General features: G+C 39.5%; 1 protein-coding gene across 3 annotated transcripts in view; it reads left to right on the top strand.

Moving 5' to 3' along the window:
* LOC148360475 (dynamin-2-like) overlaps positions 1-22,082 on the top strand; it is a 56,179-nt gene that overhangs the window by 10,180 nt on the left and 23,917 nt on the right. For all 3 annotated transcript variants that reach the window (XM_088341315.1, XM_088341314.1, XM_088341313.1), the window contains exons 3-12: positions 2,147-2,296; positions 2,368-2,571; positions 5,122-5,220; positions 5,300-5,460; positions 8,219-8,361; positions 8,430-8,565; positions 10,056-10,123; positions 11,550-11,688; positions 15,634-15,720; positions 19,217-19,287. In XM_088341315.1, the coding sequence (XP_088197441.1) occupies positions 2,147-2,296; positions 2,368-2,571; positions 5,122-5,220; positions 5,300-5,460; positions 8,219-8,361; positions 8,430-8,565; positions 10,056-10,123; positions 11,550-11,688; positions 15,634-15,720; positions 19,217-19,287 (1,258 nt within the window). The remainder of the gene's footprint in view (positions 1-2,146; positions 2,297-2,367; positions 2,572-5,121; positions 5,221-5,299; positions 5,461-8,218; positions 8,362-8,429; positions 8,566-10,055; positions 10,124-11,549; positions 11,689-15,633; positions 15,721-19,216; positions 19,288-22,082) is intronic.

The following is a 22,082-nucleotide window of genomic DNA, read 5'->3' as shown; positions in this document are numbered from 1 at the left end:
TGGTTCTCACCTTTGGGATTCTGAATTGACGACAGCCCCTCAAGTTATAATTTCCCTCTTTCCGAATAAATACATTTTGGATGTTTTGTGGCACTATGTTTTTGTTGACTTTAAATAGCAGTTGTGCCGTGAAGAATTTGACTAAATCATCTAATTTTAATCATTTGGACTGCAGGAAAAAAATGTGAGTATGATCTCGATATCCAACCCTGTGTATGGTTCTAATTGCACGTTTTTGGAGGATGAAAAGGGGCTGGAGTCAACTTTTGGAATGATTGCCCCAGACTTCTGCACAATATGTTAAGTATGGCAGCACGGCGGCGCAGTGGATAGCGCATGTGCGGCACAGTTCATGTCTTGGGAACCTCCCGCGTGGGTTCAAATCCAGCTCCAGACTTCCTGTGCGGAGTTTGTATGTTCTCCCCGTGCTTGCGTGGGTTTCCTCCCACATTCCAAAAACATGCATTTCAGGTGAATTGGCCGGTCCAAATTGTCCCTAGGTATGAATGAGCGAGTGAGTTGTCTGTCCCCGTGTGCCCTGCGATTGGCTGGCAACCAGTTCAGGGTGTCCCCTGCCCACTGCCCGATGATTGCTGGGATGGGCTCCAGCACCCCCGCGACCCTACTGAGGATAAGCGGTGTAGCTGATGAGATGAGATGAGATGTTAAGTATGGCAAAACTAGAGAACAATATAATAAATACAATGCATTATAGTTCAAAATGAATTTGGCTTTATTAATTATTGAAATGCTTTTACATACCTTAGTTTTTATGTGTCTGATGTGTGTTTTCCAGCTTTATTTATTGTCTATTATGACCCCTAAAAACGTAGTGTGTTTCCTGTAAACAAATACCGGTAGCATCCTATGCCGTTATATAGGATAAAGAATCTACTCAAAGTGTACGCAATGTTGTTTCAACCAGGATTGATACTCCCATGATAGTCTACAATCCATGACGCTATTGTCCAAACATAAGGTTGGGCAAGGGTTTTAAAGCTAAAAGTACAGTGATGATCAAATGATGACCAGGTTGAATATTTACTGAACAAAGCCAAACCTTTATGTATCGAAACATTTTTTTTATAAAATATCCTCAAAATAAAATAATGTTATCAATCCATCCGTCCATAGTCCGCGGTACCAACCATCCACTGCTGGTGTTGTGATTTTATTTTATTTTATTGCAGCCATTTTGAGGATTTATGGGATATTCATACCAGACTCTGTTGGCAAAAAAAAACAGTTTAATAGCAAATACAATAAAAAGTAATAAGGAACATACTTCCTGTTTCTCACATCTATACTTAATGTTGTGTTTGTTGTGACATATAAAATGCGAAATTGTTAATTCTTTTTTTTTCCTCTTGATTTTGCTTATTCTTTTAATTTCACTGGCTACAAAACTGTAACGCTGGAACTGGTTATAAAAATCAACTGTGGTGTTTAACAAAAGAGACGAGGATTGTCCGTGCTTTTTTTTTTTTTTTGTCTTGGATCGCACCTCGTATTAAAGGATTTTATACATTTGACTATAAAGGATTTTATACGATTGACTACAAGTTAAATATATTCAGTTTAATGCAATAAAGATATTCACTGACTATGCTTTAGTTCAATGTACAATAAAAGGGCAGGGCAGGCTGTGTGGAATGCATAAATGGCAGTTGTTTTGTCTGTTACACTTCTGATAGCAGGATGCGTGGGTGTGCTGACACAGAATGACCAGGCGCTGTTGTGGGAGACCAGACATCAAGGCGTGGTTGTGTGAGATTGTTGAGCACATAACAACTACCTTGGCACGCCCATGGGAGGAGCCGACACGCCATCATGCGGGGAGAAGATAACCAATAAGAGAAAGCTAAAGTTTGCTGCAGATGACACATAGCCAATAGGGGAATAGCAGGATGTCTTTGCTTTGTTTGTTGAAATGTATAAATGATCCTGGGCAACTTGGATGGGGGCCGTCTCCTGTTAGGAATAATAAACAACATGCTCCCGTGTGGAAATGCCGGTACCTGGTCATTTTCTCTCTCAAAACAAGCGCGCATAATTGTAATTTGATTGAGCGCCGATCTGTTACTGCTTCTTAGCCTGTTTTCTTCAGCATCACATTGTCATTCATTTTTTTTCACATTCTCTACAGAGTATGCAGAGTTCCTGCACTGCAAGGGCCGTAAGTTTGTGGACTTTGATGAAGTCCGTCAGGAGATCGAAGCAGAAACCGACCGGCTCACCGGATCCAACAAGGGCATCTCGCCTATCCCGATCAACCTTCGAGTCTACTCACCCAATGGTCAGGAAAACGAACGAGAAGACACTGTTAGCTTTTGCTTGACGTTGCTTTTCTATTTCGACACTTGTTAGTGTTAAACCTGACTTTGATCGACCTGCCGGGAATGACCAAAGTGGCCGTCGGGGACCAGCCCGTAGACATTGAACACCAGATCCGAGACATGCTGCTCCAGTTCATCACCAAGGAGAGCTGCCTGATATTGGCCGTCACGCCGGCTAACACTGACTTGGCTAATTCTGACGCCCTGAAAATCGCCAAGGAGGTGGATCCACAGGGTAGGACAGGATTTTTGACTTGTCTTGATGTTAAAACGATTTATTTTCCTCTTTTACTTGTAATGCCATTAATGAATCGATTTACCGTAAATTCCGGACTATAGAGCGCACGTGATTATAAGCCGCACCCACCACATTTTAAGAGGAAAACCGATTTTGTGTTAATGTTACCATGTGTTATTCCAAATATCAAATATTATAACTTGAGATCATTTGAAGGATACACCAAAAGTCCACCCAACTCTCTTTCAGGCAAACAGAGAGGCACTTATATATAATTCTATCTCTCTTGTTTAAATGATTGTAATTCCCTGCTCTCCTGACTCCACTCAAAGAATTTTGCAAGCCTGCAGCCAAAACTCGGCATCACGTGTGCCAATGTCATCAGGTCTATCGGGACTCTTAATATTCATCAGAGGAAGCTCAAGACGGCCTTTTCTAATATGGCTTTTAATTGATCATCTTTATCTAGATTGATTATTTGTATGACACTGGATGTATTCTTTCACTTTTATGTTTCAGTTCTTTAGTTGTTTCACGCTCCAGCATTTCTTTAAGTTCTTTTGACGTTTTGGGATGTTCGGTGAGGAGAAAATAGTGCAGTATTTTCATATAGCAGCTTGTGCTGCATATCGGTGTTTGAAATTCTGAAGGTGCTATACAAAACGTTATGTTAGGAGTGACAAGATTGGATGGATTGAGAAATGAAATTGTGAGAGACAGAACCGGAGTAGTAGTGGAACTGAGCAAGCGTGTGGATAAGAGAGTACTCGGTTGGTTTGGACACATGGAGATTGAAGGATTTTATACATTTGACTATAAAGGATTTTATACATTTGACAATTGTTAGGGGAAAAAAACTATATTATAAATTTAGCGTTTACCAAATTGTTCGAATTAGTTACCTGACTCCATTAAACAAACACAAACTTTATTCTCCCCTAACACTGCATGCTCTTTTCTTAATTTTTGGGAAACATATTGACAAGAGACAGGCTTTTCCACACAGGGGCAGATTTATTTTCTTAATTCATTATTAAGTGTATTCCATCGAATTTTACTGAATTATTGTCGAATTAGTCTAATTAGTTTTCGTCGAGCCTTCCTCCCGTCTGTCTGTGTTGTCTCTTCCGTGTTCCGATTTTTTGACACGTCGGGGCATCGGCCCCTCCCCCTTGGGCCGGCTGACTCCTCCCCTGGGTGTGCTGACTTTTCCTGTGGGCGTGCTGACTCATCCCCTGGGGCGGGCCAGGTGCCAACATCACCTCCTCCTCGCTAGAAGACGCTGCCATGTCTAGAGGGCTCAAAACAAGAAAGCTTATCAGAAACCTCGTTTCTCCTGCGTCACACCTTGTCCTCGTTTTCATTTTTTTGTAAACATAATTCTTGTCCAGGCCACCCTGACCCCAAGCCCTGAATCCCTGTGAAAAATCCCCACTGCATTCAGCAAAATTTAATTTGTATTATATTAAATCCCTTATAGTGAATTAAATAAAATAAAAAATCCTTCACTATAAAGGATTTTATACGATTGACTCATAATGCATTGAAAATTTTCACTAAGTATGCTTTAGTCCAATGACAGGTCAGGCTGTTCCAAATGCAGAATATTTTGTCTAGTTCTGTTGATAACAGGACTCTGACTTAGGATGGCAGGCGTTGTTTTGAGAAAAGCTCGGTGTTGTTTTGAGTACCCCAGACATCGGGACGCTCTTCTCCGAGATGGTGAAGACCAGGGGGCTTCCTTGGCACGCCGATGGGAGGAGTCGGCACGCCATTATGCGGGGAGAAGATGGCCAATAGGAGAGAGCTAAAGGACTTGAGAAAAAGGCTTCCCACAGACGCCAACGACACTGATTCGGCCATTTTCGATGGAGTTAAATTGTTAATAAAATTAAATCTGCCCCCGTTTGGAAATGTCGGCTTTCCTGTTCATCTTTTCCGTTAAGAAACGAGGGCGCATAAATTGTTCGTTGAATGTAGGTTGTGTTTGGTTAATGGAGTCAGATAACCAATTCGAACAATTTGGTAAACGGTACATTTTGATATTGATTCCCAACATGAGGATGGATGAGGAGCGAATGTTGAAGAGGATCTACAGAGCAGAAGTCAACGGAAGGAGACCAAGAGGAAGGCCGCCATTGACATGGATGGAGGTGTTATGAGTGCACTGCAGGACAGAGGTCTAAATCTAGAGGAAGCTAGAGCTCTTGTTGGTAATAGGAATGAGTGGGGAGGTGTTGTAAAAGGATAGTGGGATGTTTGGACGCGTTCTAAGGGATGGGCAGGGCACCCGTATGATGCGGCAGGGGTAAACCAGTGAAAGCGATCGGGCCCTGCTGTTGAACAGAAGATTATGACCACAGTAGATATATAGATAGATAGATAGCTATACAAAATCATCTATATTCATTCTGATTCGAATTCTCATCCTCATTTGCTTACTTTGCCCGCATGGATCGAAAGAAGTAACTACTCAATATATCGATAACAACAATGACGTCTGTGTCAAAATCATATTTAAAAATATCGGGCTCGCAACACCTTCAGGTCTGCGGACGATCGGAGTGATTACCAAGCTGGACTTGATGGACGAGGGCACGGACGCTCGGGATATTCTGGAAAATAAACTTCTTCCTCTCCGCCGAGGTGAGACCAACATATTTTAATCTCAATGATTTGGTGTGTTATTCTTCCTCCTGGACCGTTTTGTCCCTCCCGTTTCTAGGTTACATCGGAGTGGTGAACCGCAGTCAAAAGGACATCGACGGGAAGAAAGACATCCGCGCTGCTTTGGCTGCCGAGCGCAAGTTTTTCTTGTCCCATCCTGCTTACAGACATTTTGCAGAGCGCATGGGCACGCCGCATCTGCAAAAGACCCTCAATCAGGTCCGGTTAAAGCAGGGGTGTCAAACTCATTTGAACTTGGGGGCCACGCGATAGAACAAACATTCTGTCGGGGGCCGGACTAGTCGATTAAAGAGAAAGAAAAAGAGAGAGCAAAAAATAAGAGACAGAAGGAGGGAAAAGGAGAGAGACACAGAGAGTGAAAAAGACAGAGACACTGGGAGAGTGAAAAAGACAGAGACACTGGGAGAAAAGGGGTGAGAGAGAGAGAGAGATTGAAAGAGAGAGAGAGAGAGGTTGATTGAAAGAGAGAGAGAGAGGTTGATTGAAAGAGAGAGAGAGAGAGGTTGATTGAAAGAGAGAGAGAGAGAGGTTGATTGAAAGAGAGAGAGAGAGAGAGAGAGAGAGGTTGATTGAAAGAGAGAGAGAGAGAGAGAGGTTGATTTAAAGAGAGAGAGAGAGAGGTTGATTGAAAGAGAGAGAGAGAGAGAGAGGTTGATTGAAAGAGAGAGAGAGAGAGGTTGATTGAAAGAGAGAGAGAGAGAGAGAGAGAGACAGTGATTGAAAGTGAGAGAGAGAGAGACACATTGATTGAAAGTGAGAGAGAGAGAGAGAGAGAGAGAGAGAGATACAAGTACAGTGTCTTTGTTTGAGGCACCTGGCTTTGGCAACATCACGTTGACCTATTTCAACCTGCAGCTTGTTTTTCTCTTGCGCTTCTCTGAGTGTCGTCTCGCGGGCCGGATTCAATCCCTTAGCGGGCCTGACCTGGCCCGCGGGCCGCCTCTTTGACACCTGTGGGTTAAAGATTCAGATCTACTTTATTGTCATTCTTGTACACGTGTATACAGAACGAAATGTCGATACATCTGACCCGCACAGTTTCCTTAAATGTACAGATATAAATAAATGTTGTACTGAGTTAGAGTATTGAAGTACTAATAATATGCTAAATAATTCTAGCTATGTATAGTATTATACAGTAGTGCAAAGAGTGCAAGAGGAGCAGCTAAAACCAGATGTACAAAATGGGCAGTCAGGTAAACAAGTCACTATACAATAACAATAACACTGGAGTACGATAGTGCAGAGGAGAACAGATGTGCAAAGGAATGGCTAGGTATAAGAGAACTAAAGCCTATCGGGATTCACCAATCTCTAAAAATTCAAAATCTTGGCATATTATTCCCTCGCAAAACAAGTTGTAAGTGACCGATTGACTTGAAATTCTACAACTGAAGCGAGTAGTTTAAAAATGGCGCAGAAAAAGGTATGTTGTGACCACATCATGTTTGATGTAAGAGGAGAGCCTCACACAGCTTGAAATTTGTAACAAAGGCGAGGGGCAGCCTTTCCAGCAGCTCCGTGTTATTTTGCTCTTTTTGTGATTTATTGTTTTTATTGTCTGAGCCTATCTTCTCTGTTTTTTGTCGCGTCTCTATCTTGATCTAGACATCTATCTATCTAGCTCTATCTAGACATCTACCTATATCTATCTATCTAGACATCTATCTCTATCTTTATCTATCTAGACATTTATCTATCTATCTAGACATCTATCTATCTCTATCTATCTAGACATCTATCTATCTAGACATTTATCTATATCTAAACATCTATCTATTTCTATCTAAATATCTAGACATCTATCTATCTATCTAGACATCTATCTATCTAGACATCTATCTATTTCTATCTATCTAGACATCTATCTCTATCCATCTAGACATCTATCTATCTAGACATTTATCTATATCTAAACATCTATCTATTTCTATCTAAATATCTAGACATCTATCTATTTCTATCTATCTAGACATCTATCTATTTCTATCTATCTAGACATCTATTTCTATCTATCTAGACATCTATCTCTATCCATCTATCTATCTAGACATCTATCTATCTATCTTCATCTATATAGACATTTATCTATTTCTATCTATCTAGACATCTATCTATTTCTATCTATCTAGACATCTATCTATTTCTATCTATCTAGACATCTATTTCTATCTATCTAGACATCTATCTATCTCTATCTTCATCTATATAGACATTATCTCTATCTATCTAGACATCTATCTATCTCTATCTATCCATCTAGACATCTATCTATCTGTCTAGACATCTATCTATCTCTGGACATCTATGTAGACATCCATCTATATCTATCTAGACATCTATCTATTTCTATCTATCTAGACATCTATCTCTATCTATCTAGGCATCTATCTAGACATCTATCTATATCCATCTATCTATCTAGACATCTATCTCTATCTATCTAGGCATCTATCTAGACATCTATCTATATCCATCTATCTATCTAGACATTTATCTATTTCTATCTATCCAGACATCTATCTTTCTCTATCTATCTAGACATTTATCTCTATCTATCTAGACATCTATTTATCTCCATCTATCTAAAAAACCTTTCAGATAGAATAATATAATGAAGAAATGTAAAGAATATTAGAAAAGATGAGCAATATCCACAAGGTAATGCTTGATAATGATTTAATAAAAGAAGTACTAAGTAGTAATATGCCAGACACGCTTTCATTGTTTTAGCAAGCGAGTGCAAAATCATTTTTTTATTTTACATTTGTTATTTTCGGGCATTGTTTTTTCCACAAAGCGTTTCACATTTTCAGTTTCCCAAATTTTCATTTCTGTGCATCTTGGATTTTCGGATACACGATGCATTTTTTGCTGTATTTTTCTGAGCAACTTTCTGCAAGTGTGCTCACACTAAACGAGTTTTTTTTTGTTTTTTTTTTCCTTTTTTCTGCAGCAACTCACCAACCACATCCGCGACACCCTGCCAGGCTTACGCAGCAAGCTGCAAAGCCAACTCCTCTCTCTGGAGAAAGAAGTGGAAGAATACAAAAACTTCCGCCCCGATGACCCTACACGCAAAACCAAGGCTTTGCTTCAGTCGGTGCACGCACGCGTGACGTCAAAAACGGTGACTGAAATAAAGATGGCCGCTGTTCTGCATGCAGGATGGTGCAGCAGTTCGGGGTGGACTTTGAGAAGTGCATCGAAGGTTCGGGGGACCAAGTGGACACTTCCAATTTATCCGGTGGAGCGAAGATCAACCGCATTTTCCACGAGCGTTTTCCTTTCGAGCTGGTGAAGGTGACTATCGTTTTACCGTTCCCTCGCAACCCGATCTCAGCAAATGACACCTGAGAGCAATGTTCCCTGTCATTTTGCACGGGTCTGAGCGCTCACACAGAGTCGGTGAGCAACGCTTGAAACAACAGTGAGCAACAGCAATCCCAAGTGTGGCAAATAAGTCATTATCAAACATGTCCAAAACTTGACATTTTGCTGAGTTTCCGGCAAAGCAAAATTATTTTTCACTTTTGAATGTATTGACTACTGTACAATTGCAAAGGTTGCAGGGCCTACAAATGTCATTTGTTTTTAAAATTCTTTTACAAGATTTCCATTTTTTTTCCTCTATTGTCGCATAATACTAACATTTTGGGGGGCTTATTGAGTCGGTTGCACGATACAGAACTGTATTTAATTACATTTTTTAGTGGAAGGACAATGTTGGCAAAAAGATTCACTTGATATAATTGGAAATTATTTGAATGCAACACAAACTTTTTCCTATTTTTCCCTGTTTTTTTCTCCTTTTTTTAAATTGAAAAAGATATATATATCATTGTGTTTATTTTTTTCCTAGCTGTTACTTTTTTCTTGCTTTTTGGTCCTCTATTACCTTTTTTCCCTTTATTTTCTTCTTTCTTTTGTTCTGGCTTTTTTTCTGAATTTGTCCTGCTCTTTTTTCTCCTTTTGTTTCATTTTTTCTCAGCTTTTCACTACTTTTTCATTTTGGTATTTTTTTCTTTTTTGTTCTATTCCCCCCCTCTTTTAATTCATTTTGTGCATAATTTTACATAATATTTGGTCATGTTGGGATGAAAGAAGCAAAAACAACCTGAAGAGCCGTTTAGGACCCGAAAGAGCCGGTTCCTTTTAGTGAGCCGAGCCGAAGAAGCCAGTTCTCGACAAACTCTACTAACTTTACTCAGCTTCGTTCTACTTCGACTCGACTTCAAAATACCGCATTTAGGACACGACGTCAGGGTTCTTTTTTGTTTCGTTTTTTTCTCAGCTTTTCACTACATTTTCATTTTGGTATTTTTTTCTTTTTTGTTCTATTTTCCCGCCTTCCTTTAAGTCATTTTGCGCACAATTTTACATAATATTTGGTTGTGTAGGGATTAAAGAAGCAAAAACAACCTGAAGAGCCGTTTGGGACCCGAAAGAGCCGGTTCTCTTTAGTGAGCCGAGCCGAAGAAGCCGATTCTCAAAAAATTACTGACTTAACTTCGTTCTACTTCGACCTTGACTTCGAAATACCGCATTTAGAACACAACGTCAGGGGAACCCGTGTATTTTTACCTTCATGCACTGTAACTTAGACTTAATCCGCTTCTTAATTAGCAAGTTCGAGCCCTGATTTTTGTGAGCTGGCTAGATTTTCTCGTGCGCAGAAAAGCTCTGGGTAGTGCGCCATTGCGCATACACTTAGAGGGAACATTGCCTGAGAGCCTTTCTCCCCTTTTTTTCCTTTGCTGAAATATTGAAGTCCTTGCTTTCTTCTGTCCTAGATGGAATTTGATGAGAAGGAGCTGAGGAAAGAGATCAGTTACGCCATCAAAAACATTCATGGAGTCAGGCAAGTTGGGACAGCTTTTGGAAATCATGTCAACATGTTGTTTGAGCATTCTCCCTTGTTTTGTCCTGTAACAAGCATTTGTCCAATTCTTCTTCCTTCACTCAGCTCTGTTTTAGTACAGTAGACCCCCAGGATATAACACCTATTTGTTCTGAGTTAGGGATCGCAATGTAAACTTTTCATACAGCATAGGATCAGTGTCTGAAACTCGTGCCAAAAAGTTAGCGGCCACTAGGGGGCAGACAACTCTGAAAAGTTGCCTACCCAGCCATTAAGTTGCCTACCCCATTTTTCACAACTTGAAACACAATAAGACGACTCATTGCGAAAAAAAACCGTTGTTGCAAAGTATTAACGATTGATAACAGAACAACACTTCAAAATTCATTATAAATCTACTAATAATATTCATCGCATATATATGATATCGCTGTTTTCCCTCTGCCATTCGTATGTACCTGTATTGACTCCTCTTCATTCATGCAATGTTTGCGTTGCCTGGTCTGCTACAAGCCACGTGAGCTCCTCTTTCCACAATGTTTTTAATGTACGTTTACGTTTCGGGGCGTCATACATGTTGTTCGCTTCTTTTGAATATTTCTTCCCGGGCTGAGGTTTTGGCTTGATTCCGAACCACTTCTCCGTTTTTCTTGTGTTCTCTGTGCGTCTTACTTTGGAAAATGATATGCAAATGTGCGACCATATCACAGTTGGGTAGGGTTACTTTAACTGGATTACTTTCAATGACTTTTGGATTACTCCAATACCAAATATGTTAATAAAAGACAAAATAAACGAAATAGGAATGAAATGACTCCATTTTGTGCAGGCTTGGGGAGTAACGGAACACATGGAACGGCAAAAATGATGTTGGCAAGCTGTTTGGATTTATTTTCATTTTGTTTCTGTGGCATTTGATGTCCGTTTTGCCAGAGATCAAAAAGATCAAAGCCAGGAGAGAAAGCTTACCACGTGTTGTGAGTCATCATTTTATCCTTATTTAGTTTATTTTCTCTTTTATTAGCATATTTGATATTGGAGTAATCCAAAAGTAATTGAAAGTAATCCAGTTAAAGTAACCCTACCCAACCCTGGACCTTATAACGCTCGGGAGAGTCCGAAAGCACGAAGGTAGTCGATGCAGGCTTCTGATTGGCTGCCAAGTATGCAAATTGCCAAACGAACCGAAATTCTGAAATTTCCAAACCGAACGAAGAATTCGAAATAGGAAGAAAGCAAACATTTGTAACAAACTAGCATTCCATCCTGTCGTAAAAGATGCATTCCACATTCTAACATGAAAACATCGTACGTTAGGGCCACCATAACTCAGGGGGGGTCTACTGTCTTCTTGTTTTGTGTTTAAGTTCTCCGCCCACCTCTTCGTCTTCCCGCTCCATGTCTATCCCATGTGTGTGTCGTTCAGGACTGGCCTGTTCACCCCAGACATGGCTTTCGAAGCTATAGTGAAAAAGCAGATCATTAAGCTGAAAGAACCCTGTCTGAAATGCATCGACATGGTCATCCAGGAACTCATCAACACGGTCAGGCAGTGCACTAACAAGGTATCGGTGCCCGGTCTCTACCGTCCGGTGGTCAACCGCAGTGCAGAGTTTTGGGAGTTTCATTTTAAGATATTTGAACGCAACATGTTTTTGAACTTTGTTTGCATATACATCATAGGCGCCGCCGCAAGCGGCAGCCTTTCCAGCAGTGCCGTGTTATTTCGCGATTTATTGTTTTAAGCGTCTGCTTCTATCTTCGGTGTTTTTCATCCCGTTTGACAACGACACTTTGGATGACTTTCGATCTTATGGTTATGGGTTTTAACACACAAAAATGCGTTTATTCGAGGAATCAACTCCTTGCCCTGAAGAATTCTCGTGCCGGCGTGATGAGGGGGCCCTATCGTGGATGCAGTGCCAGAGCTAAGGCTAAGGCTAAGCCTTCGATACTGTCCGTAATCATGGGAAATGAACTCTACCAAATAAGACCAACGCTAAGGTGGAGCTACCCAGGTTCAGCGCTGTTAGGGCAGACAGAGAGACAAAAGCCCGCGGGAAGCGGAGAGGAGGCGGACTCGCTATCTACGTGAACAGGAGGTGGTGTAACCCTGGGCATAAAGATTTCTATCTGCTGCAGGGACGTCGAACCTTTGGCCTAGCGTGTGACGTCATCCACTCCGCTGTTGCTAAACTACAACACAGCACCCCAAGGCCATCCTGTTAATCTGTTAATAATCAACACAAGGAAACTGCTTGAAGTAGGAATTTACCTACAGGGATAAATAAAGTATCTATCTATCTATCTATTAGGAGACATATATTAGAAATTTGGGTTTTATTGCTTTCAATTTGCTTTTGAATTATTGCATCAATTTTATATTTTTGAAACGTCTGCATTTTTCACCTAACAATTTTCTAGATTATTTTTTTAATGAAGAATAATCTGCATATTTGCTTCAACATTTAAGAACAATGTTCTTGGAACTTCCAGGCTCGTCATCATGTTAAAAAGAAATGTCATAAGTATTCCTTAGTTTCTTTTGTATTTTACACATTTTTCTAAATTATCTTTAGGCGTTTTCATAAGAGGCCATTTGAAGACAACCACTTTACGACACTAAAACCTTTACAAATTTGTATTTTGCTTTGGCCATTCTCTTTAGACATTGTGAAAGAATTGTTAATGTTTGACTTCTCTTTACAGAAGTCAAATCAATGATTGTCCACACTTGATTGTGCGCAGTTGTGCGTAATAATATTGCGTACAAATGAATGACAAATTGCGTTGCGCACGTCTAATTTCGGCTCTGATTTAAAAACACATCGGAAAATTGTACACATTTATGTTGGAAATTATTTTGGCTAAACAAGATAAATAGATACTTTATACTTTATTCATCCCCTTTGGGAAATTCCCACTTCCAGCAGTATCCATGTGTTGAAAAATAAATAAAATAAAAGATATAGAATACAAAAAATACCCAATATAACGTTTTGCTATAGAGTATTTAAATAGTGCTACAGAAAATACTCACTGTCATAAAAATAGGGTAATATGCAAATGTAGGGATGGGGTTTCATGTGGGCTTTTACTCCCCCAGGTGGAGTTAAAGAGCCTCATGGCATGAGGAAGAAATGATCATTTGAATTGGATTACAATTGGGCTAAAGATATTTGACGATATAGAGGGCCATATAGGCTAATGCGGGCTCTGGACTGTGATAAAAATGCCCGCTATGGGCGGAGAAAGGTGTGAATGGAGAGGGGAGAGGCTAACTACCATATTGATAATAAGTTTACGAGTCAGTTTATTTTTAAAGGGGAGTTTTGGCGCAAAACGAAGATTTTTCAAGAAGCCACGTTGATTGAAGCAGACATGCTTTTAGGCGGATTTTTAATTCATTTTTCTGAATTTGATTTATCGTGTGTTTTGAAGTGAAACATTTACACAGTTGAAATCTTTGCATTTTTTTTCAAACTATGAAGCAAAAAATGACCGTGCATCCCTGAAAAATCGTACATCTGCCTTAAAATGCTGTATTTGATTGCTTCTTGAAAACGAAAGTACGAGCTGCACTGCGGTTCACCGCAGCGGTGTTTCGAAATGCTGTTTGGCCGAGAACCAGTCCCGAATGTTCAATTTCCTTTGTCTGTTCCTAACAAAAAAGCTGCAGGGTTTGAACCGCTTTCCAATGAGAAAACTAAAGCTCGAGCGCAAACTTTCCTTTCTAAAACATGGGCTTTTTTCCCTTTCTTTTCTTTGCCACCACATGGCCCCGCCTCCTCATCCCTCATTCATTTTTCCCGTCATGCGTCACCGCAGGACGGGCCTGTTTACTCCCGACCTGGCCTTCGAAGCCATAGTGAAAAAGCAGATCATTAAGCTGAAAGACCCCTGTCTGAAATGCGTGGACCTGGTGGTGACAGAACTGGTGGCCCTGATCAGGAAGTGCACCGAAAAGGTAAACGGGAGATGAGGAGAGGCTGAAAAAGAAGGCCGTCTCGGAAAGGAGAAAAGGAACTACTGACTGCCGACTTCATGCTTTCTGTGTAGTATCTAGCGACCCCTGGTGCTGTAAAAATACATGATTCGTTTCAATTAAAGACGATTGATTCAAGCAATAAGGGAAAACTCATATACTATCTTATAAACAGGGTTGGGTAGGGTTACTTTAACTGGATTACTTTCAATGACAATACCAAACATGCTAATAAAAGACAACAGAAACTAAATAGGAATCAAATGATGACTCACAACAGGTGGTAAGCTTTCTCTCCTGGCTTTGATCTCCGGCAAAACTAACATAAAATGCGACAGAAATCAAATGAAAATAAATCCAAACAGCTTGCCAACATCATTTTTGCCGTTACTCCCCAAGCCTGCTCAAAATTTTGGAATTTTATTCATATTTAGTTTCTTTTGTCTTTTATTAGCATATTCGGGATTGGAGTCATCCAAAAGTCATTGAAAGTAATCCAGTTCAAGTAACCCTACCCAACCCTGATTTTTGGCTGCCATCTTATTACCAGAGATTCCCAAGTGACCATTTTGCAAAGATAGCTTGTTCCGGTGGTGCTTTTAGCACTTAACGGTCACAGCTGAGCCTTAAATGTGAGGTTCGATGGATCCACTTTTTCTTCCAAAGTTTCCTTCTCTAACACCTCAAGCAAGCTACTTAGCTGCAGGCTATGATTTACCGCTATACACTATTGTCTTAGGTAGCTGATGCTACTTCGTCTTTTGGTGTCTCTCTCTTTACACAGTATGCAAGCGAACCTTGCCGAGTTCCGTCATTCAGGCACTTTCTGCTTTTATCCCCCCTGTTTCCTTCTCTAGCCACTTATGTTAGCCAATTAGCTGTAGGCTATTCCGGGTCCCCATGCTTGACAAATTCTGGTCTGCTCAAGCAATATTTTACTGTTTTTTTTTTTTAGGTGCGTCTCCTGCTAGCCACTAAAGTTAGCCACTCCAGCTCCATCTATTGACTCTGTTCAGCTGCTCCGGGTTAATCTAGCTCACTTGGTCTTTTGTTGTTGCTAGCGGGGTTCAACAGCAGCTTTAATGATGTATCGCAAGATGAAATTTATTCTTGCTAATACAAGAAAATATGGAAGTAGACTGGAGAATTTTGCCAAGTGGTCTGCTTTAATCCCCACTGTTTCCTTCTCTAGCCACGTATGTTAGCCAATTAGCTGCAGGCTATTCCGAGTCCCCATGCTTGACAAATTCTGGTCTGCTCAAGCAATATTTTCCTGGGCTTTTTCGGTGTTTCTCCTGCCAGCCACTAAAGTTAGCCACTTCCGTGAGCTATGACCAGCTCCATCTATTGACTCTGTTCAGCTGCTCCTGGTTTATCTAGTGGCGAATTACTACACACTGTTGCTTTAAATTGAGGAGCTCCTTATTTGGCCAGTCAAGATGCATGCTCTCCTCTTTTTTTTCTCGTAATCGTGCAGGACTATTTGAATCTTTGCGGTACTCTCATCGTTTGTTCTTTTTGGCAGCTCGGTTCGTATCCCCGCCTCAGAGAGGAGACCGAGCGAATCGTCACCACCTACATCAGAGAGAGGGACAGCAAGACCAAAGACCAGGTCAGTCTGTGTTTACTCGGACCTTCTTAGGACCGTTGATATGGTTTTTACTGTTATTGGGGTAGTCCTAATGAGTTGATTTTAGGGTTGTGGTCTGGGCAATGCAATATTGGTATAAAGTTGGGAATTGGGAATTTTGAGGTTTTTGAGTTTTTCCTTGCCCTCATATAGGTTTTAGATCAGGGTATGGTGTAATAATAGTCTGGTTTGCAATAGTCTGTGGTCTGTGCAGCCCTTTGAGACTCTTTGTGATTAAGGGTGTCACAAATAAACATGACTTGACGTTTTTGAGCTTTTCCTTGCCCTCATGTAGGTCTTAGATCAGGGGATGGTATCATAATAGTCTGTAGTTTGCAATAGTCTTTGATCTGTGCAGCCATTTGAGACTCTTTGTTATTAAGGGCCAAACAAATAAGCATGACCTGACTTCTCTAGGTTTCTTCATTTTCCTCATGTTGAGGATTTTGAGTTTTCCCTTGCCCTAATGTAGGCTTAGATCAGGGGATTGGGCCATAATAGTCTGTAGTTTGCAATAGTCTTTGATCTGTGCAGCCCTTTGAGACTTTTTGTGATTAAGGGCTACAAATAAACATGACTTGACTCATGTTGAGGTTTTGCGTTTTTCCTTTCCCTCATGTAGGTTCTAGATCAGAGGATGATGTCATAATAATCTGTGGTCTGTGAAGCCCTTTGAGACTCTTTGTGATTAAGGGCCAAAAAAATAAACACGGCTGAATTGACTTGAGGTTTGAGTTTTTCTTTGCCGTCATGTAGGTTTTAGATCAGGGGATGGTGTCATAATAGTCTGTGGTCTGTGTAGCCCTTTGAGACTCTTTGTGATTAAGGGCGTCACAAATAAACAGGACTTGACTTGAGGTTTTTGAGTTTTTCCTCTCCCTCATGTAGGTTTTAGATCAGGGGATGGTGTCATAATAGTCTGTAGTTTGCGATAGTCTTTGATCTGTGCAGCCCTTTGAGACTCTCTGTGATTAAGGGCGTCACAAATAAACGTGACTTGACTCGACTGTTGTCAAATGCTGCTACGCTGTGCTCTGTGGCACTGTATTTGGTTCGCAAGGCGACAGACAAACATGGCGGCTACCACTTGGTATGGATTCCACTAGGTAAATCAAATACAAATTCTTTGACCTATGATTTTTATTATTAAATTTATCATTTGTATGATAGTTTGTGTATTTATGCCTAGTACAGTGGAACCTCGGTTCTCGACCATAATCCGTTCCAGAACCCTGTTGGAAAACCGATTTGTTCGATCACCGAAATCATTTTTCCCATTAAAAATAATGTAAATCGTTTTAATCCGTTCCAACACCTTGAATGTTTACCGTAAAAATAAAGCTAACCCAGGCTAATCGTATGTTCGCGTTATCGTAATCTTCCGTACGAAAGATTACGCTAACATGAACGTGTAAAAATAAAAAAATCGGGTGGTTTACAAGTCATTTAGCACTCGGGTCTCCACAACAAGTGGTGAGCGGTTCATTGGAAAGGGGGCTCCGTTCCAACACCCTGAAAGTTGGGCTCCGTTCCAACACCCTGAATGTTTACCTTGAATCTTCAACGTAAACATAATGCTAACCCAGGCGAATCGTACGTTTGCGTCATCGTAATCTTCCGTATGAAAAATTATGCTAACATGAACGTGTAAAAATAAAAAAAGGATAAAGAAAATAATTATGAATAGTATTTGTTACCTGATTGTAGATTTAGCCATGCTGTATTTCCTAGCAAGATCAGACACTCGCACACCTCCTTCATATTTTGCTATTATTTCTTTCCTAAATGTAATAGTTGTACGCACTACTTTTCTTTTTTCACCTGTAGCAACTTTGCTGCTTGCGCCGACTTTCTTCTGAGGCATAATAAGGGGCTAAAACACCCGTGCGCCGCTCAGCATGGCACCCTAGCGTACGCACTCACGCATTACCGGCGTTCGAACTCCGATTTTTTTGACCGAACAGCGAAGCAAGAATTTCTCCAAATTTTTGGTCGGACTTCGATTTGTTCGAACTGAGAGGCGTTCGAAAACCGTATTGGGTATTTTGGGGTATTTTTGTATTCTATATCTTTTATTTGATTATTTTAATTTTCAATAGAAGGGTACTGCTGGAAGTGTGAATTTCCCTACGGGATGAATAAAGCATCTTTATATCTATCTCTATATCTAGCTAACTAGCTATCTATCTCTAGCTATCTCTAGCTATCTAGTATTCAAATGAATATTTTTATTTTGTTCTGAATGAAAGTTTATTTGTACCACTAGGGGCACTAAATATTACACTGTCCTTTCCTCACATGGTTAGTCTGTGCCTTGTCATGATTACATTTTATTAGAATGATTATTTATTTTGAGGTTTTTATGGAGCACTTTGAGTGGCAATTCTTTGTCTGAAAAGTGTTTTTCAAATTACAATCATTTGATATAGGGTTATCGGCTAGGAAATACCGTATTTTCCGCACTATAAGGCGCACCGGGTTATAGGGCGCACCCCCTAAAAATAGTTTTTGGTCCTATATTTTCCATACATAAGGCGCACCGGATTATAAGGCGCTACAATGGGAACGTCGACAAAACAGTCAGATAGTTCGGTCCAACTGATTACCCCCTTAACATTCCCAAAGCTTGCAAATAAGTAAATACGTGTCTCAGACATGTACGGAAACAGTGTCCGTACGATGTCACCAAACAAACATTTTTTAGTTTCCATTTGATTTTTTGCTGGCAACTGTGTGGACAGCAAAGTAAGAATTTGATTGTGCAGGGAAACGGGGTTCTTTACTGTGCATATGACAATAAACACTTTGAATTGAATTGAGTTTAAAAATAGACTCATCACTGAAACATCAAGATCGTTCTAAAACAAGATACCGGGAATATATAAATCCGCGTAGCTCACCTAAGTTCTCTTGCAGCCATCACGTTCAATAATGATACGTAACCATGGTCTTCTTACAACCGTGAGTGTAGTAAATCCAGGAGAGTCAAATATTTACAAAGACAGAATAGTAAAACATGTTTTCTCTATGCCGTAGTGCAACCCAACGTGTGATTCACATTCATCTTTTTCGGCCAATTGCAGGCTTTGTTTCGCCCCTTTAGCCCATGCGAGCCTGTAAATGATAAAAAGGATCCGCCCTCTTTACCTCCGAATAACTTTAGCCAATAGTGACTGATTCAAATGATGATTGACACATTGGTTAGGAAATGAAACGCCGGTATATAAATCCCAGCATACACCGCGGACGACTTCGCCTTCGGGGGAAAATCGAGTCGGCGGCTGCTTACCTTAGTTGCAAGACTTTGCGACTTAATATTGATCCATATATAAGGCGCACTGTATTATAAGGCGCGTGGTCAGCTTTTGAAAAAAATAAAGGCTTTTAGGTGCGCCTTATAGTGCGAAAAATACGGTACATTTTCAATAAAATGTCTCAATTAAGATGAAAAATCTTAACTGGTTGTTTGTTTCATCAGGTGCTCCTGTTAATCGACATTGAATTATCCTATATCAACACCAATCACGAGGACTTCATCGGGTTTGCCAAGTGAGAAATTCTTTCTGATCATTTGTTTTTTTTCTACCTTATTTTGTTTTTTTCATAAGAATGTATGACTATTTACTTAATAATCAACTAATGAACCAAGTCTTGCTATACAATCATCTCACAAGCTTAATATCTTATGCACACATCAACCTAAAATCCCCTGCCGTTACCAAAATGGAAAGTTGAGGTTTAACTTCTATAGATTTATTAAAGTTATTGAATGTGCTAAAAGGTTTTAAATAATATTACATATTTACCCGTCATCTGCAATGAATGTGTTGATAGCATCGCGAATATTCTTTATGCCGTATGAAGAGCAGCTTCAGCGACAGACTGCTGTCACAGTCTGGTTCCACGGACAGACTGAGATCATTTCTTCCTCATGCCATGAGGCTCTTTAACTCCACCCGGGGCAGTAGAAGCCCACTTTAAACCCCACCCCCACATTTGCATATTACCCTATTTTTATTAAAGTGTGTATTTTCCGTAGCACTATTTAAATACTCTAAATCAACACGTTATATTGGGTATTTTTGTATTCTATAACTTTTATTTTATTATTTTTATTTTTCAACACAAGGATACTGCTGGAAGTGTGAATTTCCCTACAGGGATGAATAAAGTATCGATCTATCGGTCTATCTTGACATCTATCTATCTAGACACCTAGACATCTATCTATCTAGACATTTATCTACCAGACATCTATCTATCTAGACATCTAATCCATCTATCTAGACATCTATCTCGACATCTAATCCATCTCGACATCTATCTAGACATCTATCTATCTATCTATCTATCTAGACAGCTATCTATCTAGACATCTATCTACCAGACATCTAGACATCTATCTACCAGACATCTAGACATCTATCTACCAGACATCTAGACATCTATCTGTTTAGACATCTATCTATCTAGACATCTATCTATCTAGACATCTCTATCCAGTCATCTATCTATCTATCTATCTAGACATTTATCTACCAGACCTCTATCTATCTAGACATCTAATCCATCTATCTAGACATCTATCTCGACATCTAATCTATCTCGACATCTATCTAGACATCTATCTATCTAGACATCTATCTATCTAGACATCTATCTACCAGACATCTAGACATCTATCTGTTTAGACATCTATCTACCAGACATCTATCTATCTAGACATCTATCTATCTATCTATCTATCTAGACAGCTATCTATCTAGACATCTATCTACCAGACATCTAGACATCTATCTACCAGACATCTAGACATCTATCTGTTTAGACATCTATCTATCTAGACATCTATCTATCTAGACATCTCTATCCAGTCATCTATCTATCTATCTATCTAGACATTTATCTACCAGACCTCTATCTATCTAGACATCTAATCCATCTATCTAGACATCTATCTCGACATCTAATCTATCTCGACATCTATCTCGACATCTATCTAGACATCTATCTATCTAGACATCTATCTACCAGACATCTAGACATCTATCTGTTTAGACATCTATCTACCAGACATCTATCTATCTAGACATCTATCTACCAGACATCTAGACATCTATCTGTTTAGACATCTATCTACCAGACATCTATCTATCTAGACATCTAATTTATCTATCTAGACATCTATCTATCTAGACATCTCTATCCAGACATCTATCTAGAAATCTATCCATCTATCTAGACATCTATCTATCTATACATCTATCTATCTAGACATCTATCTGTTTAGACATCTATCTACCAGACATCTATCTATCTAGACATCTAATTTATCTATCTAGACATCTATCTATCTAGACATCTCTATCCAGACATCTATCTAGAAATCTATCCATCTATCTAGACATCTATCTATCTATACATCTATCTATCTAGACATCTATCTGTTTAGACATCTATCTACCAGACATCTATCTATCTAGACATCTAATTTATCTATCTAGACATCTATCTATCTAGACATCTCTATCCAGACATCTATCTAGAAATCTATCCATCTATCTAGACATCTATCTATCTATACATCTATCTATCTAGACATCTATCTGTTTAGACATCTATCTACCAGACATCTATCTATCTAGACATCTAATTTATCTATCTAGACATCTATCTATCTAGACATCTCTATCCAGACATCTATCTAGAAATCTATCCATCTATCTAGACATCTATCTATCTATACATCTATCTATCTAGACATCTATCTGTTTAGACATCTATCTACCAGACATCTATCTATCTAGACATCTAATTTATCTATCTAGACATCTATCTATCTAGACATCTCTATCCAGACATCTATCTAGAAATCTATCCATCTATCTAGACATCTATCTATCTATACATCTATCTATCTAGACATCTATCTACCAGACATCTAGACATCTATCTGTTTAGACATCTATCTACCAGACATCTATCTATCTAGACATCTATCTACCAGACATCTAGACATCTATCTGTTTAGACATCTATCTACCAGACATCTATCTATCTAGACATCTAATTTATCTATCTAGACATCTATCTATCTAGACATCTCTATCCAGACATCTATCTAGAAATCTATCCATCTATCTAGACATCTATCTATCTATACATCTATCTATCTAGACATCTATCTGTTTAGACATCTATCTACCAGACATCTATCTATCTAGACATCTAATTTATCTATCTAGACATCTATCTATCTAGACATCTCTATCCAGACATCTATCTAGAAATCTATCCATCTATCTAGACATCTATCTATCTATACATCTATCTATCTAGACATC

The sequence above is a fragment of the Urocampus carinirostris genome, chromosome 8 (assembly GCF_059441175.1).
Source record: "Urocampus carinirostris isolate Australia breed hairy pipefish chromosome 8, RoL_Ucar_1.0, whole genome shotgun sequence".
NCBI lineage: Eukaryota > Metazoa > Chordata > Actinopteri > Syngnathiformes > Syngnathidae > Urocampus > Urocampus carinirostris.
The sequence above is the reverse complement of the archived record's forward strand: the minus strand, read 5'-3'. Positions and strand labels throughout refer to the sequence as shown.